Raw genomic sequence first — 18098 nt, forward strand, 5'->3', positions numbered from 1 at the left:
GGATCTTTTCTATTAGTGCCCTGTGATTTACAGTGCTGCTTTTAGAGTGAAATTTAAATTCTGAGGTCATTCTCATTTGCAAAAGAAATAGCAAAGCTGTTTTGAACTGCAGTTTAAATGAGAAAAAGGCGGTTTGGCTGTCCTCCTAGGGTTTTATCTTTAGACATTGGGTGTAAAATGTGCTTTGGGTCATCAGCATTTGTACTTTGACATCTGTGGTTTGCATGCACTGTGGCATGTGTGGTTATATTTGATTACAGAATGAAGATGCTTGATTCTTGTCAGCATGATTGGTTTTCTGTTCCTCTTGCCCCATGGGACTTGACATAGGAGCTCAACCCTCAGTCTCTCCTGACTGGTAAAATGTTTTGCTTCCATTTTGCCATGAGAACTCCTCAAAGAACAGCTGGTAGTTAAAACTTGGTTACAGGCACTAAGGAGGCAGCGTTATGTCATGGGTAGAAGCAATAACAGTCAGTCAGTGGTTCCCACACTTCCATCCAGACTGAGCTCTTCCAGTTTTGGGCAAACCATTTGACATTCCCTGATCTCAGTCATAAAACGTGAGCTAAAGCTGTACCCTTCCTGCAGAATAGCTGAAGGATTTATACTGAGGGTGAAGAATTAATTTCACCAGTAAAAACCATGGTGGGATTAATCCCCCAGCTGCCTTTTTGTTGACCCAGAGGACTTTGATGATGAGATGGAGAGAAAAGGGGTGAAAGTAATCTTGATGTTACCTCTGTTACTTGGGCTTTGGGCAAAATGCATCAGGTCTTTAGTTATACCTGCAGGTGAGTGTGCAAGCAAATAACATTCAGTAGGAAAGTGTTTGTTTTGGTTTGTTTCTTTGTTTGTTTATTTTTAGTGGAAGTATTTTCCTCCTGACATATATGCAGTTTACCAGCCTTGTCAGTTGCTTCCTGCTGCATCTATGCTTTCTTCCTTCTTGGGACATAGCACCTTTGCACAGCCAGGGATGGACAAATGGATAAAACCTGTGATCCTCTTCCTGTGGTAGCTCAACTTCTGATGAATTCTCTGACAGATTTTTCATCAATATAGTTCAGAACAGCTGATTATGATCCTTTGGCCTTCATAAGATACCTTTTATGTGTGAATTTGATATCTTTACTCAAATCCATGTCTATAAAAAGTTCAACAATGAAGTCCAAAAGTTATTTGTCAGGTATATATACATGTTTAAACAGATCCTATATAAATATGAATTCACTTTTCTTCCTTGAAAATTTCCATTGCTTTCAGTTGCTCTGGCTTCTTGTCTCTTAGGTAGGATTAGTGGTATCTGGAAAGTGTTTGGCTTTGTAGTCCTGTTGTGAAACGTGTACTTCTGGTAGTTCAGGTTTTCTCTTGTCTGGGATAATTCCAATATAATTACATTTACCCTCTTTTCTCATAGAACAGAAACATGATATAATTGTTCTCTTGGTTTTATATGACTTGGAGAAATAGGAGGAAGCAGCAGTAGAGCTTTGTTATTTCTTGCCATTAACTCTGTATTTCTCAGAGGAAAAATATCTCATGGGGAAGCCTGTGGTCTGTGGCCAGAGACCTTCTGCATGCATCAGACTCCTGTTGTGGCAGCTCAGAGGCTTTAAAAAGCCAGCTGGGCCATTAGAAGTGGGATTCAATTTAATGCATTTCCACTGGTTTGACACAAAAAAAATGCTGCAGAACTTAAGAACAACAAGAATGAGAGTTTTTGACTCCTTAAGTCCCTCATGGAGCCTGAAAAAAGGAAGGGTAGCAACAACTGAGGGTGTGTGTGGAAGGAACATTGTCCTGTGTGGTGCACTGTAAGCCCACAGGTTGCTGCCTTCTACATTGAAATTTTCTGTTCTTTTTGCACTTGTACTATAGATCTGTTCTTTATATTGAGGAGAATACCTGATGTAAATTATCTAATTTTTTAAATTATGTGAATATTCCACACAGTGTTTATGTACCTGCTTCAGTGTTCAGAACCTGCAGATCCTAAAGTAGGGCTTGAGCTCATTTTTGGCACAGCCTTGTTAGAGGGGCTTGTGGGAGCCTTAAGCCTGGCCTTCTGTTCCCAGATCCTGCAGTGGTTCCAGACTGCTGCAGTGATGTGTAGTTGTTACTGACCCGAGATCCCTTCAGCTGTGTTCACAGCATGCCCACCTAGGACCCCTTCTGCCAAGGGGATTTTCTCCTCTTCATTTGGACATCATTCCTAGCATTTCTTGGGCTGCTGGAGTGGTCAAAAAATTGGATTTTTCAACAGATGTCTGACTAAATTACATCTAATATGTGATTTAAACAAAGGTACTGTAGTTTTTAAAATACCTTGGATCTCAGACTTATGAGTAAACTCATCAAAACCATCAAAAATTTTGCAAGCTTCAAACAGCCTGCCTTTTTTGTTCCCTATCAGGAAGGACCCACCTTAGCTTTTTGTGTTCAGTAATTTGCTTTCCACTGTTCTCACTACTTTCACTCAGTTCGTGATCACAAGTAATTGAATAGAGTTCAGAAAAGGTCATATATATACCCACTAAACATCTTAGTTAGATGGACTTCAGCCTCTGTTTCTAGAAATGTAATGCTGTGTCTCTTCATTGTCTGATAAGAGAGTTGAAAGGAGTAGCTTGTTTGACCCTCTACCTGCTATGAGTAATTTTTTTATTCTTCATGTTATCATATTAGCAAGATTGTCTTGTGCTGTGTCTCATGCTGCATGTTTATGTGTCATGGGGTGACAGACTTCCCTTGTCATTGTAGATTGTTGTTGTCTTTGGATACTTCTGTGTTCTCTGCATGGTTTTTAGCTTAGGACTTCTGTTCACATTCAGAAAAATGTGTCACACCAAGGTGTGTGACAATTCAGAATAAAACCAGGTATGTTAAACATGAATGAATTATCAGCATGATAAATTGCATTAGAATTTAAAGAGGAGTTAATAAAATTTCTACAATAATTCAGTTATGTTCTTGCCTTTTAAATGAGGTTGTGTAGTTCAAATGTGTTGTTTGGTACATGTCACCTCATGAAGAGCAAATGAAGAAAGAAAGTAAAGCAGAAAGTAGTTCTTTCTCTTACTCATGTCTGATGTGTAGAAGGCTTTTTGCATCTTACCAGGCAGAGTCATGGAAAATCTGAATGGGATAATCACCTCCTTGAGATCTTCAGCACCTTCATGTATTCTGGGAAGGGTGTCAGCAAGCCAAGCAACTGATGCAGTGTGGGGCCTTCAGTCCTCCCCAGATGGCCAAGTGTACTGCCCAGGAGATGGAAATAATGCTTTTGGTGGTAGGACCTGTCACCTGATCTCTCCTGGGAGCACACCAGTTCCTCAGTGAACTCTGTTAAAAGGTTGGGTTTTCTGTGCAAGGTGATCTCTGACAGCTTGTGCTGTTTTCCTCCTCTAGTGAAGGGCAGTGTTGATTTTGATTTCTGGGCAATCAGTCCACTTCTGGCAGATAGCTGCTCCCAAAGCACAGGCTCCATGAATTTAAGGAGGTGATGTGTTAAAAGAGCAGACACTGCTTTCCCCAAAGGCTGACACTGAAGACCAGGCTGAGGACTGGAGCTGAGAAAGGAACATAAACCCTTCCCAATCTAAAATATTGTAGCTGCTTGTACCTTCTGGGAATCAGTGGCTCTGCAGGATCCTGAGAAGTCTCTGGGTAGTGAGAGGGTCCCAAGCCAGGCCATGGCACTGGAATCCCTTGCTGTGACAAGCCTGTGACACTGGGGAGCTGAGGCAGTACATCAGCGAGAGGTGCTGAGCTGGCTGACACCAGTTGTGAAGATCCCTGTCAGTGCAGTTCCTATAAGGGATCCATTCCTGTCCAGACACACAAAAAGCTATCCAGGCTGGCAGTCCAGGCTTGCCTGTGATGTTTGCATTTGGGAAGCCTTAGTTTAATGTTAACTGAATCTAGTTCCTTGGAGACCTTACTCAAAAACACAGGAGTACAAACCTGGCAATAGCTGCAGGAAAGGTTTTTCAAGAGGCAGACATGTTGCCAAGTTGGTCTGTGGACTTGGACCATGTTTGTTTGCTTTCCAGAGGTCTAACATTAGTACTGCCATGGCTTTTGAATACTGGAGTAACAGCAAAAAGTCCTTTCAAGCCTCCTCTTGAACTACAAGGCTGTGGTTTCCTTCTGTTACTTTGGTTTGCTGGTTTGGAACCCATTGGTGGTGCTTTCCCTCAGATGGATGTCAGGCCACAGAAATTCATCAAAATAATTGGGGCTTTTTTTGCTTGTCTTGGATGTCAGCTCATAGTTGCATCGGCTTTATTATCAAAATGTGGAATTTCTTTGTTAATGAAACTTGGAATGTGGCACAATTGAAAACTGCAGACAAAGCACCTTGAAGCTAAACTGAAACCCATAACATTTGGGGGAAATAGTTCAAATAGTGAAGATAAAGGAATTATTCACTGATCACGTGGCATGTCTTGCATGTTCACCTCTCTTCTTCTGCATTAAAATAGCAAATACCCAAAACCTTCAATGTAGTACCACAGCGTTTGGAGTTTTTCATAGTGACAAGCAAACATTCTCCCATGGCTTTTTGTGCATTCAGATCTTCCTTGACCAAAACCCTGTGTCTTTTGGTTCCTTCTGAAACAAACAGCCCCACTGGAAACCAATGTGCACAGTTACAGCAGTGCAGAAGTAAAATGGCATGAAACATTGTACTCCAGGGCAACAGACACCAAAGGAATGTGAGACAAATAGAAGAAAATTGACTGGAAGCTTCTGATGCCTGGGAAATCTGTGGTGGGGAACAGTTAGGATGCATTTGGGAGAGCAGCAATCATTCATTCCAGTAAAGCAAATTAAGCTCAAACAACATCAGAAACCAGTGTGGTTACATGAGAAGCAGAGTCAAACACAGGGCAGTGGAAGAGTGGGAGTTATGAAAACAACCAGAACCAAGCAGAAAAGAATAATTAGAAAGAGAAATAATGATTGGCATCTCAATTAAAACAAAGAACAGCAAGCAGAGATCTTCTGTAGCGGCTTGATGTGTGTCCCAGCAAAAGTCTCCCATATGTTATTGAAAAAGGTTTTTCCAAAGTAGACAGAGCTGATTGTTTGCTGGAGGTCATCAGGATGGTATTTATAAACAAACTGGGTGTGAGAAGCCACCCTTGGGGCAGTCTTTTCTTGTGGTTTACTTGCATTTTACTCCTGATTTAACAAGTGAGACTGAGAAAATATGGGTCACTTAATTTAGTCTGTGTGATTAAGCCAGAGAGTTAATGCCTGGACAGTGGAGGAAAGAGAGTAGCCTTCTGTAATGAGTATTTTCTCAATGGATTTAAGTATGCATTTGGCAAATTATAGCTAGTTTTGTGCACATTCTTATAGAATGTAATAAATAATTAATTATTTAACCTCTTTTTGCAACTGAGTTCCCTCTTATTCTCCTTAAGTGTTGAGATTCCCTTCTCATTCTTTAGAAATAATTGCGGTGAGAAGAAAACACTGCTTTTGCTTTTTTGGTCAGAAATTGAGGTTTAACAAGTCCAAGTGCCAGGTCCTGTGCTTAGGGCACAGCAGCCCCTGCAGCACTACAGGCTGGGGACAGTGTGGCTGGACAGTGCCCAGGCAGAAAGGGACCTGGGCTGCTCAACCACCGGCTGAACGTGAGCCAGCAGTGTGCCCTGGTGGCCAGTGGCTCCTGGCCTGGATCAGGAACAGCGTGGCCAGCAGGACCAGAAAATCATTATTCCCCTGCACTCAGCACTGGTGAGGGCACACCTGAGTGCTGTGTCCAGCTCTGGGCCCTCAGTTTGGGAAGGATGTTGAGATGCTTGAGCACATCCAGAGGAGGCAACGAGGCTGATGAGCTTGGAACACAAATCCTGTGAGGAACGACTGAGGGAGCTGGGCTGTTCAGCCTGGAGAAAAGGAGATGCAGAAGTGACCTTATCACTCTCTACAACTCTCTGAAAGGTGGCTGTGGGCAGGTGGGGGTCAATCTCTTTCACCAGGTAGCCACTGATAGAACGAGAGGACACAGTCTTAAGCTATGCCAGGGAAAGTTCAGGTTAGGCATTAGGAAAAAGTTCTTTGGGCTCTGGAATCATCTGCCCAGGCAGGTGGTGGAGTCACTGTCCCTGGTGGTGTTTAAAAAAAGACTGGACATGGCACTCAGTGCCATGATTTAGTTGATGAGGAGGTGTTAGGTCATACGTTGGACATGATGATTTCAAAGGTATTTCCAACCTATTTAATTCTGTGATTCTGTGCAACACTTTCTTTAATTCATATCAGATCCTGTCAGGACTGTTAGATTGTCTTCCCAGTAGAGACAAGGCCATGGAGAATTCCCTTGTGGTGGGAGGGTCTCGTTTCCCACCTCCACTGTGCCCTGCTGAGCTGACAGAGCTGTTGGACCTGGAGCTGCCACAGTCCTGTCACTTTCTGTGCAGCTCCTGGGCTGAGGGGAGTGGGTGGCTTCTTGGTCCCAAAGGCTCAGATACACTTGTCCACTTACTTGTGTAGGTTTTCAAGACTGAAACCTTTGGAGATGGGCTCCAAGCACAGCTGGTGTGGAAATTAGAAAGCTTTCTGACAGGTGTGAAACTTGAAAGCAGTGCTTAGGAGAGCCTGGAGTCTGTGGCCAGCAGCACAGGAGTTAAGCATTGAGGGTTTTTTTGTATAGGCAGGAAAGGAAGAATTTATAACTCATAATCAACCCATGAAAAATGTAGTCTGTAGTGTTTCTTTTCTGTCTGAGTTCTTGGAAGGCCCTTGTTCCTATCTGAGTCTGTCAAGTATGGAGAGTTTATTTGCAAGGGCAGCAAATATAAAGCTACTGCAAGATATGGGCAAGTGTCCAGCCCATTTCTGGAAAGCTGCATTATTCCCTGGCACTCCAGTAGAACAGCTGGGCAGCAGGAGATCACTAGGGCACAGTGTACCTCTTCTCTCTTTCCTATTTCCCCTCTCGACTGAAGTGAGTTTGCTGGCAAATTCAGTGTCTGTAACAGCTGTGAACTCTTCACCCTGCTCTGTGAGACTGTGTCTGTCTTAAACTCTGTTTATATTGTTGAGCTTAAGAAAGTGGCCACCAACCAAGCTTCTGGAAACTGAACTTAGTGTGGAGAGTGTGTGAACAATATTTGTACAAAAACTTGCCCTGGGGAGAGGCTGCTCCTTCCAAATCATGGCTGGATTGGTCAATGGTGGTAGGAATAGAATACCTAGCTGGCTTTGGGTTTTGGGAGTGGGGGCATGATGGTTTGTGATGTGGGTGGGAAAAGGAGCAGGAGGAAATGCACTATGTGGGCATGGAGTGAGGCACTCCATGCCCACATAGTGCTCCCTGCCTGTGGTGGGAATGAGAGGAAAATGCTGTGGGCATAGGACAGTGGTGTTTGTGACTGTTGGTGCTGCTGTGACAGCATTCTGTGTGTGTGTGGGGCCAGAGGGCACAACTGAAACTGGAAGGGTGGTGGCAGAGTCTGTGAGCATCACTGGGAGCATCTACCTGTTGTGGGCTTTCCTGGCCTTGAGATGTGGAGCTGGTGTGGCACTGTTGGCTGTGCCATAGCTTGCAATGAAACCTGAAGTCCAGAACGTGTTTGCAGGTTAATTTTTGATTGTAAATACTTTCTGTGGCTCTGAAATTGTAATTCCAGCATTTCTCCTGTCAGCAAGCCTAACCAAAGAATATTACCAACAGATTTCCAAATACTTTAACTGAAAATTCAAAGTTGCCATATTATCAGAACAAGAAGGAAAAGAAACAACAGACTTAAATGGATGAGAGTTGTATGAAATCTGTCTGGTATTAAAAGTTAATTGAGTTTTGAGGAAAATGTACACGATTCAGATGTGACACAGAGAGTGGGAGAAACTCTCTTTACTGTTTCTTAATTATTGGTTTATTTTGGATGCTGCTGAGCAGCTGAGTTAACCAGAGACTGCTATGGTTTCCCAGCTTGCAGCAGGAATGTGCCAGTGTTGGTACACTGCTCCAATAGAGAGTTTCTTGTGCTGGAAGAGACTTGAGGTATAGGAATGGTTTTGGAGACATAGAAAACTCAGGGCCTTTTTCTTGGGAAGTTTAGGTGTTTATTGTGCCCTTTATTCTGAAATAAGGAGCTTAAAGTTTTAAGAAAAGTGGTTCTTTTTTTAGTAACTTTCTATTTTTGCTATGCTGAGTTGAAAATTGTCAACAACATTGCAAACTATTTCTGGAAAACCATAGTTTAAATTGTCTTATTTTCTTACAAAATCAAGTTGAAATGATGATAAATCCCTGCAAATATAGGATCTAAGGGCATTCCCACAAACATATGTTGTGCAGTATCTAAGTACCAATCTAACAGATGGGTGTGGATGAACACCTGCATAAATCAGGAAAAGCAAACAAACAGATCACTTCCCCCCACTTCAGGCAGGGTGGAAACCACACTGAATCATCAGCTCTGCTTTCCCCTCATCCCCCTCACTCTGTAGGAGGATTGTCCATGGGTTGGTGTTCTTTTAGCTCCATGTATCTAACAAAGTCTGGGATAACCTCCCTGAACAATATCCAGTGGTCCTACAACTCCTTAAGCATCATTTTCCTGCTCTGCCAGCATGAGCAGGACACCCTTTTTGCATGCTGTAATTTGACAGCCCCGCCTTGGTTTGTGCTGAAGATGAAATCAAGACTCCACTGATACATTTTGAATCACTGAGATTAGCAGGACCACTGTGTCTCCTGGGTTCAGCTCTCTTGGCACTCCCAGGCTGGCTCTGGCACGGGCAGGCTCCTGCTGCAGCAAGGGTTTTATCTTCCCAGATGAGGCAATCCCACTCACTGTGCGTGCCTGTGGGGGTTAGGCTTGGGATTGTCTCATTTTTCCTCCATGAAAGCCACAGTTCCTGAGCAGGGAGGCTTTGTACCAAGACTGTAGATAAGGAGGATTCACGGTGTGTTGGGGTATGCAGCTCCAGTATCATCCCCAGTCTCTGCAGCTGATGCAAGGCTCCAGAGGAAGCATTTGATTTAGCATTTCCACTGGGAAGGAGCCATGAATACCTTGTTTCCTCTCTGCTATTTTCCCACAACATCCCAGGGAGTGGTTATGGAGCAAACATTGACCTTATCCCAGTGGCCCAAGACGGAATGAAGAAATTCTGTTGTGCTGTTGATGGTGTGTGTAATATCTGGTGGTTGTTAAACATGGCTGTTAGACATACCAGAGCACAGCTCAGCACAGATACTTCAGGTGGGCTGTGAATGCCTCGTGTGTTTGTTGTTCTGGTGGATACAGGTACACTGAGTTCCAGCTGGGTGCAAACTGTGTGTTCTCTGTTTACTTGCAGTGAAATAGCGTCAGTCTTACGGGCCTGGCTCGATCAGTGCGCGGAGGATTTCAGGGAGCCCCCCGACTACATGTGTTTGCTGAAGTTGCTGGATTATCTGAAGAACAATATGCCCAATTCTGACATGGAGAGTAGGGTGCAGAACCTCTTGAAGCAGTTTCAGAACCAGGAAGTAGAAGCTGTTGGTGAGTTACCATTCCCTTCTCTCTTTCTGTCCTCCCAGACTGTAACATGCCCCAGGGATTTATGTGCAGTACATTTCACCACTTCTCATGCTTGTCAATAATATTGTGAGGCTCACCAGTGATTTTTCTCTTGTTGTTATTTTTTTTTCTCAAAAAGGAAATCCAACCTTTGTGTGAGGCTGCAGGCGCTGTGAGGGATGAAATAGTATTACAGTGTTAGGTGCCTATGTCTGTTCATCCTGGGGTGGCTTGGGAAATCCTCTAATATTTAGCCAAAGCTTTGAGATTGCTGCAGCAGCCGACTGGTTAATTGTGAGCACACTTGCTATGTCACTGAGTTAAAACACACAGCTGTTCTCTAGCTGGGCTTCTCACTTTAACCTCCCCCCTACCCTCAAAACCCCAAACAAATGAAAAACAGAATACAGAGCTGTGACAAAATACAGCTTGAGTCACAAGCTTTGTCCTGCAGCTTTTCTTCCTAGTTACCATCTTTCTAAGGAAGTGCCTGTGGGTGTTTTTTCCTATTGGAGTGGCTGGCTGCTGGTATCCAAGGACAGAGGAAAATCTTACGTTATTGGGGGTCACAGTCTGCTGGAACAATAGTGAACTGTAGTCACACAAACCTGACACGTCCCCATATCCTGGTCAGAAAACTTCCTGTGGCAGAGCTGGGGAGTGGGGAGAGCTCACATAGGGTGTGAATGAGAACTGCAATCAACTTCCAGCTTTGGTAGAGGGGTGAGAGGCAATAATTCATGCCATAAATGATAAAGGAAATGCCAGAAAAAAAAAAAAAAACCCACATTCATTCCGTGAAAGTCACGTCTGCTGGATGCTCCAGAAATACCATGTCAATGCATAACACTGTGCAATGCCAAAATAACTCAGGCATGAACAGAAAAAGGAGGAATGCCCAGAGCCCAGGCCTGTACTGAGCACAGGTAAGGGAACAGGATGGCTCAGATGTTGCTCGTGCTGACCTTTCCTGGGTTGGGTTCCCCCAGGTCAAACAAAGGAAACTCGTGAGAATGGTATTTGGGTTCATCTGTTCTTCAGAGTGAACAGAAGTTCCCAGCAGCCCTGCTTCTGTATTTGTTTCCTCAAGTGAGAGCTGAAAACATTCTTTTTTGAGTCATAGGTGGGCAAATAGGAATGATAACATTTTATAAGTTCTGGCAGAATAGAGACTGGTTATTAGAGTAAAATAAGAGGAGGGCAATGAAGTTAAGCTGTGGGATTTGCCAAAAAGAGTTTTGGGATTGCCTTACTTTTATCAGAGCTCCATCTTTGTACATGTTCTTTCAAAATTCCTGATACATTTTCTGCAATCTTTGTTGATAATTACTGTCCCAAAACATTCCTGCTGGGTTCTGAATTTTGACATTTGGGCTCTAATCTTACAGCTTGATTTGGGTAACCAAACCTCTGTTCTGTGCTGTCATCAGCCATGCCAGTAGATTAGATTGCAGTACCAGACAGGAAGATAAAAGCTGCTTCTGGCCTCAATTCTCACAGGTTGAGCAAGCAAAACAAGGAGAGGCAGGGGTTGCAGGGTCAGGAGGAGCACGTGCTTGCTCTCAGTGCAGTCACAAGAGGCAGTCAGACTTGAGAGAGCTGAGTGGATCAGAGGGATCCTAAGATGATGAGATACTTGAGTTCAAGGGGATTCCAGCTTGTTGGAGGGTAGGGGAAAGACTGCTTTGAAGCAGTCTTTTTGAAGGAGAAAAAGAGGGGTGAAAAAAGAAAATTTACACTGTGCTTCAGGACTGTGTTTTAAGCATGCTGTGAGGTTTTGGGTAGGGCTGCAGCTCAGTGGGGAGGATTTTCAGTTGAGTTTCAAGAGCCAAAAGGAAAAGGAGGTTTTACAAAGCCAAAAGGAGTGAGATTCTTGTAGCAATCCAGTCCAAGTCCATTTAATTATGCAATTTGCTACAAAACAGCCACAGAAAAGCAGTGCTGGAACAGAGGTTTCCATTTACCCCACTGAGCTCTGCCAATAAATTGTGCAATTTAAATGTACTGATGGAAATCAGCCTGTAGACACAACTTGTCACATCAAAACTGTAGCAATTTACATTGGTGATTATGTTCTGTTAATTACTGGAGGAAGGAACAATGAAGTACTTTGAAAAACAATGATTCTCTATCACAGTATCTGCTGTTGTTACTTTAATGCTTTGCTTTAACTGGGTATGAAGTCTTGCATAACACTCTTTGTTTTTGTAAATGAAATCTCACCAGTAGTAAACTCAGTACTTTGGTTGTTAGTCTTCAACAAGTCTCTATTTTTTTCTCCCGCCTTATGGAGTTACTGTTGCCTTACAGTAAAAGGAATTAGGATTTATTTTCAGGGAGTTTCTTCCTCCTCTACCATGGGAAACAAGGGCATATTTATTGGTGTTTGAGTTTTTTGCTCCCAACTTCTGGGAGCCAAAAGGTGACATGGCAGCAGCTGTGGAACCCTTTCCTTGCTGCACTGGCTCAGGTCCCTCAGTGAGGACAGTTCTGCTCTCTCACCTCCTCTCTGCTGCCCAGTGCAGATTTAGAAAAACTATTCAGCAGAATATTATAGGTGCTCACTGTTTTCCATTTCCTGGGAAAAATTCCCTGAGAGAAAAGCTGAAGGCTGCTGGAATAAACTCTCTTCAGTTATAGCTCATGTAGCTATACAAAGGGTGCCAGGAAATCTGGTATCTTATTTTATTACTGGATTGAAGAGCATTCCTAATGCAGTATTTTGGGGGTATAACTGTTGCCTCATGCCTTTGTAGTTTGAATTTTTTTTTTCAGATTATAAATACTGAAAACAGATTAATAAAACTGTGCAATGTCAATAAGGAATTTTTGTTGGGGTGGTGGTGGTGATGCTTTTTCTTTCAGAAGAATAATTAGCAAATGGGTCAAGCCACTTCTCTGCTCAGATTTGTTTTTTCTATTTCTTTTTATTGCACCTTTTCTTTGCCAGTTTAATCTTCTGGTCATTTTTCTAACTCAAATGGCACAGTTGGGGCCATTACATCAGGCAGGGCCCTTGGGGCATTCTGCTGTAATACAGTGATGTTGCAAAATAAAACACCTGCTTTGATTCATTGTTTGCTGTATAAATTCACTGAGTGTTGTTTTCCATCCTGGCCAGATGGGTTTTGTAGCACTTCCTCCAGTGACCTGGTTGATGGAGAGGAACTGGAGATCAGCAATCCAGAAGAATTCTCCTCTTTTCAAGACCACGTTGTGGCAGAACAGTTGACATACATGGATGTGGTATGTAGAGCATTGCATATAGCATAACTTTATAAAACAAGACATATTTTTGTTTTAAGTTACATTGCTTTAAGTGTAGGGTTCCAGAACAGGACTACTGCTGGGACACAGCTCTGTGGTTATCCCAGCTGTTTCAGTCATTGAGCTATTTCCTTCTGTCATTTTGAAGGGTTTGTTTTGTTTTGTTTGTTTTTTACGTGTAGCCCCTTTTGCAAAAGATATTGGCACTGAGAAATAGCACATTTTAACTATAACTCTACCTGGCTTAAAGATATCTAGGTACCCTGGACTGTAATGCTCAAATTTTTCTTTGTCCGTATCAGTTCCCTTCTAAATATCATTATATTAAAAAAAAATTATCTCGGTTATGCAGCTGATAGAAAGGTGTCCCTTACTTTCCCAGTATTGTTGAGCTGACAGTTCTTTTGGGGCATCAAGCCTATAAAGAGTATGCCAAAGTATATTTTAAACTAAGAGAGAACCACTACTTACCTTTAAGTACCATATTAGATTTAGTTTAAATTTGTCCTCTAAATCTGTATTTCTTCTTGTAAATAAAAGAGATGTAGGAGAAAGCTGCTGGCTTACCACACCTCTGTTTCACTCCAGATGCTCTTCAGAAGAGTTGTGCCCTACCACTGTTTGGGATCCATCTGGTCTCAAAGGGATAAGAAGGAAAACAAGAACCTGGCTCCAACTGTCAGAGCCACCATCACTCAGTTCAATGCAGTCACCAAATGTGTCATCAGCACTATCCTGGGGACCAGGGAGCTCAAAATCCAGCAGAGGGCCAAGATCATTGAGAAGTGGATTCATATTGCACATGTAAAGCATTTATTCTGTTTAATGTTTTTTGGGTGGGTGCCTTGGAGTGAAGGAATTGGGAGAGGTTAAAGGAGTTGTACACATTGGTCCTGGGTCATCTTAGCTCTAATTCTTTCTCTTTTTAAAGAGGTTTTTTGTGATACCAAGTGAATATTTCCCTTCCTCTCCTCAGTTCTTTCCCTCCATGGAGATGGGGTTGATTCTTGGCCATGCCTAAGCTTTAGAGAAGCCCAGATAGCTGATATCAGTAACGCTTCCCTTCTCCACTGATGGAATCACTCCATTGTGGGAGGCCACTGGTCTGGGCAGGCAGGACTTCCCCAGCATGTGGAATCACCTCCCTGTCCTCCATGTGCCTCAGCAGAGCTTCCAAGAGGATCTTGTAGCAGATTCCATCTTTTTATCATGTTTTTCCTAATCTTTGCAAGAAGAGGGCTTTTCCATCCCTGATTTAGGTAACTAGTTTACTAATTTCCAAGGTTTTAATATTTTACTGTAACCTTCCTAATTCTCCTCAGAGCACTGGGCAGCTGGCAATAAATGAGACCTCTCTGGAAGAGACCATTTCAGGCACTTCCATGTGGATGTGTATTGACTTCTAGGAATCACATGGATTCTTCCTGAGCTATAGAGAACAGTCAGAAAAAGCTGAAGCCAGGGGCTTTCCAAGCTTGGCAACTTCCATGCTTCCAGAGGCAGCATTCAGTCCTGGCACCTGAGCTCTGGCAACTGCATGGTTCAGGAATCTGGTATGGGGAAGGCCTTGAACCCCTCCACTGGCACTTACATCTGCTTGTTTTTATCATCATCTGATGGATGATTTATTGCCTGTGTGAAGGGATTAGGAAGTTTGATTTCCATTTTCTACATGCAGATCTAAGTGACAGAGGGCACCAGCTAAAAGGGCCTTCTTCCTGGGGCAGGCTGGACAGAACTTCATCACCATCAAGGTAGAAGGGAGGCCTGGGGTAGTCAGGAAAGGCACTGCCCTCATCCCTCTCTGTGGATGGGGAACTTTGTTCTACACCCCTGCTGATTCTGTTCTCTCTTTACTTAATTCATACCTTCTGTGCTTCACCCTTTGCTTAATTCATTAAGTGCTCCAGTTGTAGCATGAAACACATGAAAAATGTATGTGCACACTGCAGAATAAGGGCACATGTACAGCAGCTGGGTGCACATACACTTAGCTGCCCACTTCTGAAGAAAGCTGCTTGCTTTGTGCATGCAAATGAGTGTTTTGAATAGTTAGGTGCCTGAATTAAAAATAATGAACTCATTAAAGTACAGTTATTCACTGACAACTAAACACAGCAGCACGGAGTTCCACATTATCTCTTCATGACTTTTGGATCCATTTTCTTTGTTTAAAAGATAAACTGGATGCTTTCTCTACTGCCAGCCCTCTTCTCCATCTAGATCTCAGGTTCCTGAGCAAGAGCAGCCAATTTCACTCAAACAATATTTTCTTTAAAAATAAAAATGAAATAATTAATGTTCTATTATGCTTAAGTTTTTTAAAATCAAAGCTGTTTCTGTTTCTGCACAGGATTCTTTCTGGTTTTCCCTCTGTGAAGGACACAGCATGAAACAAAGTTATTAAAATCAGTCTTAAAAATTCTTACATGCAAATGAGAAATTGCTCAAGTTTAGCTGCAGTCAGTTGAACCACTGAGAACACTAAATCCAATATTAAATTAAATTCCTACTGTGCTCTAAATTATACAGTGTGTAGTTAAGTCAAGATGGTTCCAAATTGGACCTTCCAGTTCAAGCTCCTGTTGTACTGGGAAGAAAGAAGAAAAGCTGATAATTTGTGCCTCTAAATTCATGTTCTCCACAACCTAAATTTCAGGTTGAACATAAAGAAAGGTCTCATTCTTTAAGATGTCAGTCTCTGGAGAAGAGCTGTTGTGTGGCTTTTTTTTAGCCCCAAGCCATGCAAAAACAGCTTTCAGTTTTAGTGAGTCCTGCCCCATGATCTTGAACTTGGTCTTTATGTGACCCAAGTGTCCACCTGCTCCAGGGGCTGTCAGCCCAGGCTCTCTGCTTAAGCCACACTTGGACAAATGTAGTCTCCTAATTAGCAGAGTTTTTTGTGGGTCAGTAACTGGGAGAGTTTGTACTCTCCTTAGCTCTTCAGTCACTTCTAATGCAGCTCATGAACAGAGATGCTGATACATTAAGTCTGACTTTTGCTTATACTCAGGCTGCTTTACATTTGTTCAGTCCTACAAAGGAAATAAATCATGTCTATTTTCACTGTAAGGATCCTTTACATAATAAGCATTATTAGGGTAAGAATCAGATTCATAAAAATGTTGATAAGCAGAATTGGAGTTTCAGTACATTCTTATCTCCATGCAGCAGTCAAATTAGCAGATGTTTTGTCTGCTGGATTTGCGTGTTCAGACACCTGTGCTGAAGTTTGTGGTGTCCAAGCTCTTGTTCTTGTGCTACCAACAGATTTCCAGGAGTCACAGACCAGACCTTCCCTCTTGCTTCCCTCCACTTTATGAGGAATCTGTGCTACTTTTTTGAGTTTTTCATTATCCTTTTCCACCCAAGCTTTTGTCGCAGAGTAGTGGCATATGAAATGTCCATGAAGCAGTCTTTGTTTGGATTTGATCCCAACTCTGGAAAAGCTGGGAAGGTTTTTCTCTTTAACAGTGTGTATATACTTGAATAACAGGTTATTCCTTTGCATGTCTTTATTTTTAATTGACACTGAGATGATTGAGGGTTTACATTTTAAATACCACATATAAAGAGGCAAAGCCTGGTTTTCTCCCTAAGGGGTAAAAGGGATTGGTAACTATAAAGAGCTTTTTAAGAAGTATAACCTTTGTGCCTTTCACCATGGCTTCATGGACTCAGTTCCACTTTTATTTTTACTCAGAGAACTGAAAGCTGTGACACCACAAATACATGAAAGTGAGGAAAACGAGCTCTAAATGCCAAAGCTTGTGAAGTGTTTGGTGGCTGGAGTGGGGAGTGATATTTTTGATGCTCAGTATTTGCACAGCTGCTGCTCAGCAGTGAGAACGTGTAGCAGGCCTGACAGGGCTCAGAGAGAGGAGCACTAAGGTCTGTGTGGTGCTGACATTTAATGCTCCTGTGTTTCCAACCACTCCTTTCACAGGAATGTAGGATCCTGAAGAACTTCTCCTCCTTGAGGGCCATCATTTCAGCTCTGCAGTCCAACTCCATCTATCGGCTGAAGACCACCTGGATGTGTGTTTCCAAGTAAGCCTCTCCCTCAGTTCCCAAGGGCCACAGGGCTCAGTGTTCTTTTCTTTTCATCCTATCCTCACTCCTTTCTGTTCCTTCTCTGACATGGGTCCTTTCAGAAGAACCCCCCATTCCTGGGAGGCTCAGACCCCTCCTGTGAGCTCCTCTTTCCTGTTGAGGGGACAATCTGCCCTTGGGCATACTGGATTCTGTCCTTTTTAGCATATTGGGTCTTCCACAACCTCTCTAGAAAAACTATGGTGCTGGCTTCTCACCCAGCTCGTGCTCACCACTATCAGGGCAACACGACCTCTGCTTGTTGTCTTCTCTCCCATGAAGTTTGAGGAGGTCCAGCTTGCTACAATCCTCCCAACTCTTCTCCTGGTGCTGATATTTACATAAAATACATCTTCCCAAATCACAAAATCCAGTATTGAAGATAATACTTCTTCCAGGGGAACACTTGGTTGTGTAAATAATATTTACTGCCTGCCCCACAGATGCCAGAAGTTGCTGTCTAGAAAAAATGGTGTTCTGCTCATTCAGTCTGGGGAAACCAAATTTCTTTGCCTTTGATAAATTAAAATACCACTCTGCTAGGCAGTATCTTTCTTATTTTCTCTCCACAGAGGTGGGATTTTCCTTCTGTTGCTCTGTGTTTCTGATCAAAATATTTCCTTTCATGTGTTTACTGTGTTGGGCAAAAAACTACTCCTACACTTACTTATTTGCTTCCAGCTTTCCAGAATGCATGGAATAGGGCAAAAATCAAGCACTTGGGTTCCCTCTCAGCTGTTTTTCTGTTCCTTTGTATCCCCTGACCCATTCTCACACTGCACTGACAGTTCAAAGCCCTGCCCAGGGGCTGCTGATGGTGTTCCTTTGCTGTCAGATGAAGCCAAACTTTACTGGAAGCACCAGAATGTCCCACCAAGGCTCCCAGGAGATGTGCACCATCTCACTGGGTGCATTTTGGTGTTGCTATCTTTTATAAGTAGAACTGTTAATGTCTGATGAGAAAGACACAGAAACTTGATTGGATTTTAGAGTCCTTGCTAATGGCATAAATGATATTATCTTCTGTGCAGGGACATCCTGCTGATGTATGAAGAGCTGTCTGAGATCTTCTCAGACCATGACAATTACCTGACTAGCAGGGAGCTGCTGATGAAGGTGAGAACTGGTGTGACTTCAAAACTTGTGATCTCAACGAAATCTAAGTTTTAACCCTTTCTGAAACCAGCTGCCAAAGCTCATCACTTCCTC

The 18098-nt window shown here is 42.9% G+C and overlaps 1 protein-coding gene across 1 annotated transcript in view; it reads left to right on the forward strand.

Annotated features, from left to right (window-relative positions):
- Positions 1-18098, forward strand: part of RGL1 (ral guanine nucleotide dissociation stimulator like 1) — a 53193-nt gene that overhangs the window by 25215 nt on the left and 9880 nt on the right. Inside the window, exons 5-9 of the mRNA XM_021525119.2 lie at positions 9328-9512; positions 12652-12776; positions 13386-13601; positions 16744-16847; positions 17921-18005. Of these exons, the coding sequence (XP_021380794.2) occupies positions 9328-9512; positions 12652-12776; positions 13386-13601; positions 16744-16847; positions 17921-18005 (715 nt within the window). The remainder of the gene's footprint in view (positions 1-9327; positions 9513-12651; positions 12777-13385; positions 13602-16743; positions 16848-17920; positions 18006-18098) is intronic.

The sequence above is a fragment of the Lonchura striata genome, chromosome 9 (assembly GCF_046129695.1).
Source record: "Lonchura striata isolate bLonStr1 chromosome 9, bLonStr1.mat, whole genome shotgun sequence".
Lineage (NCBI taxonomy): Eukaryota > Metazoa > Chordata > Aves > Passeriformes > Estrildidae > Lonchura > Lonchura striata.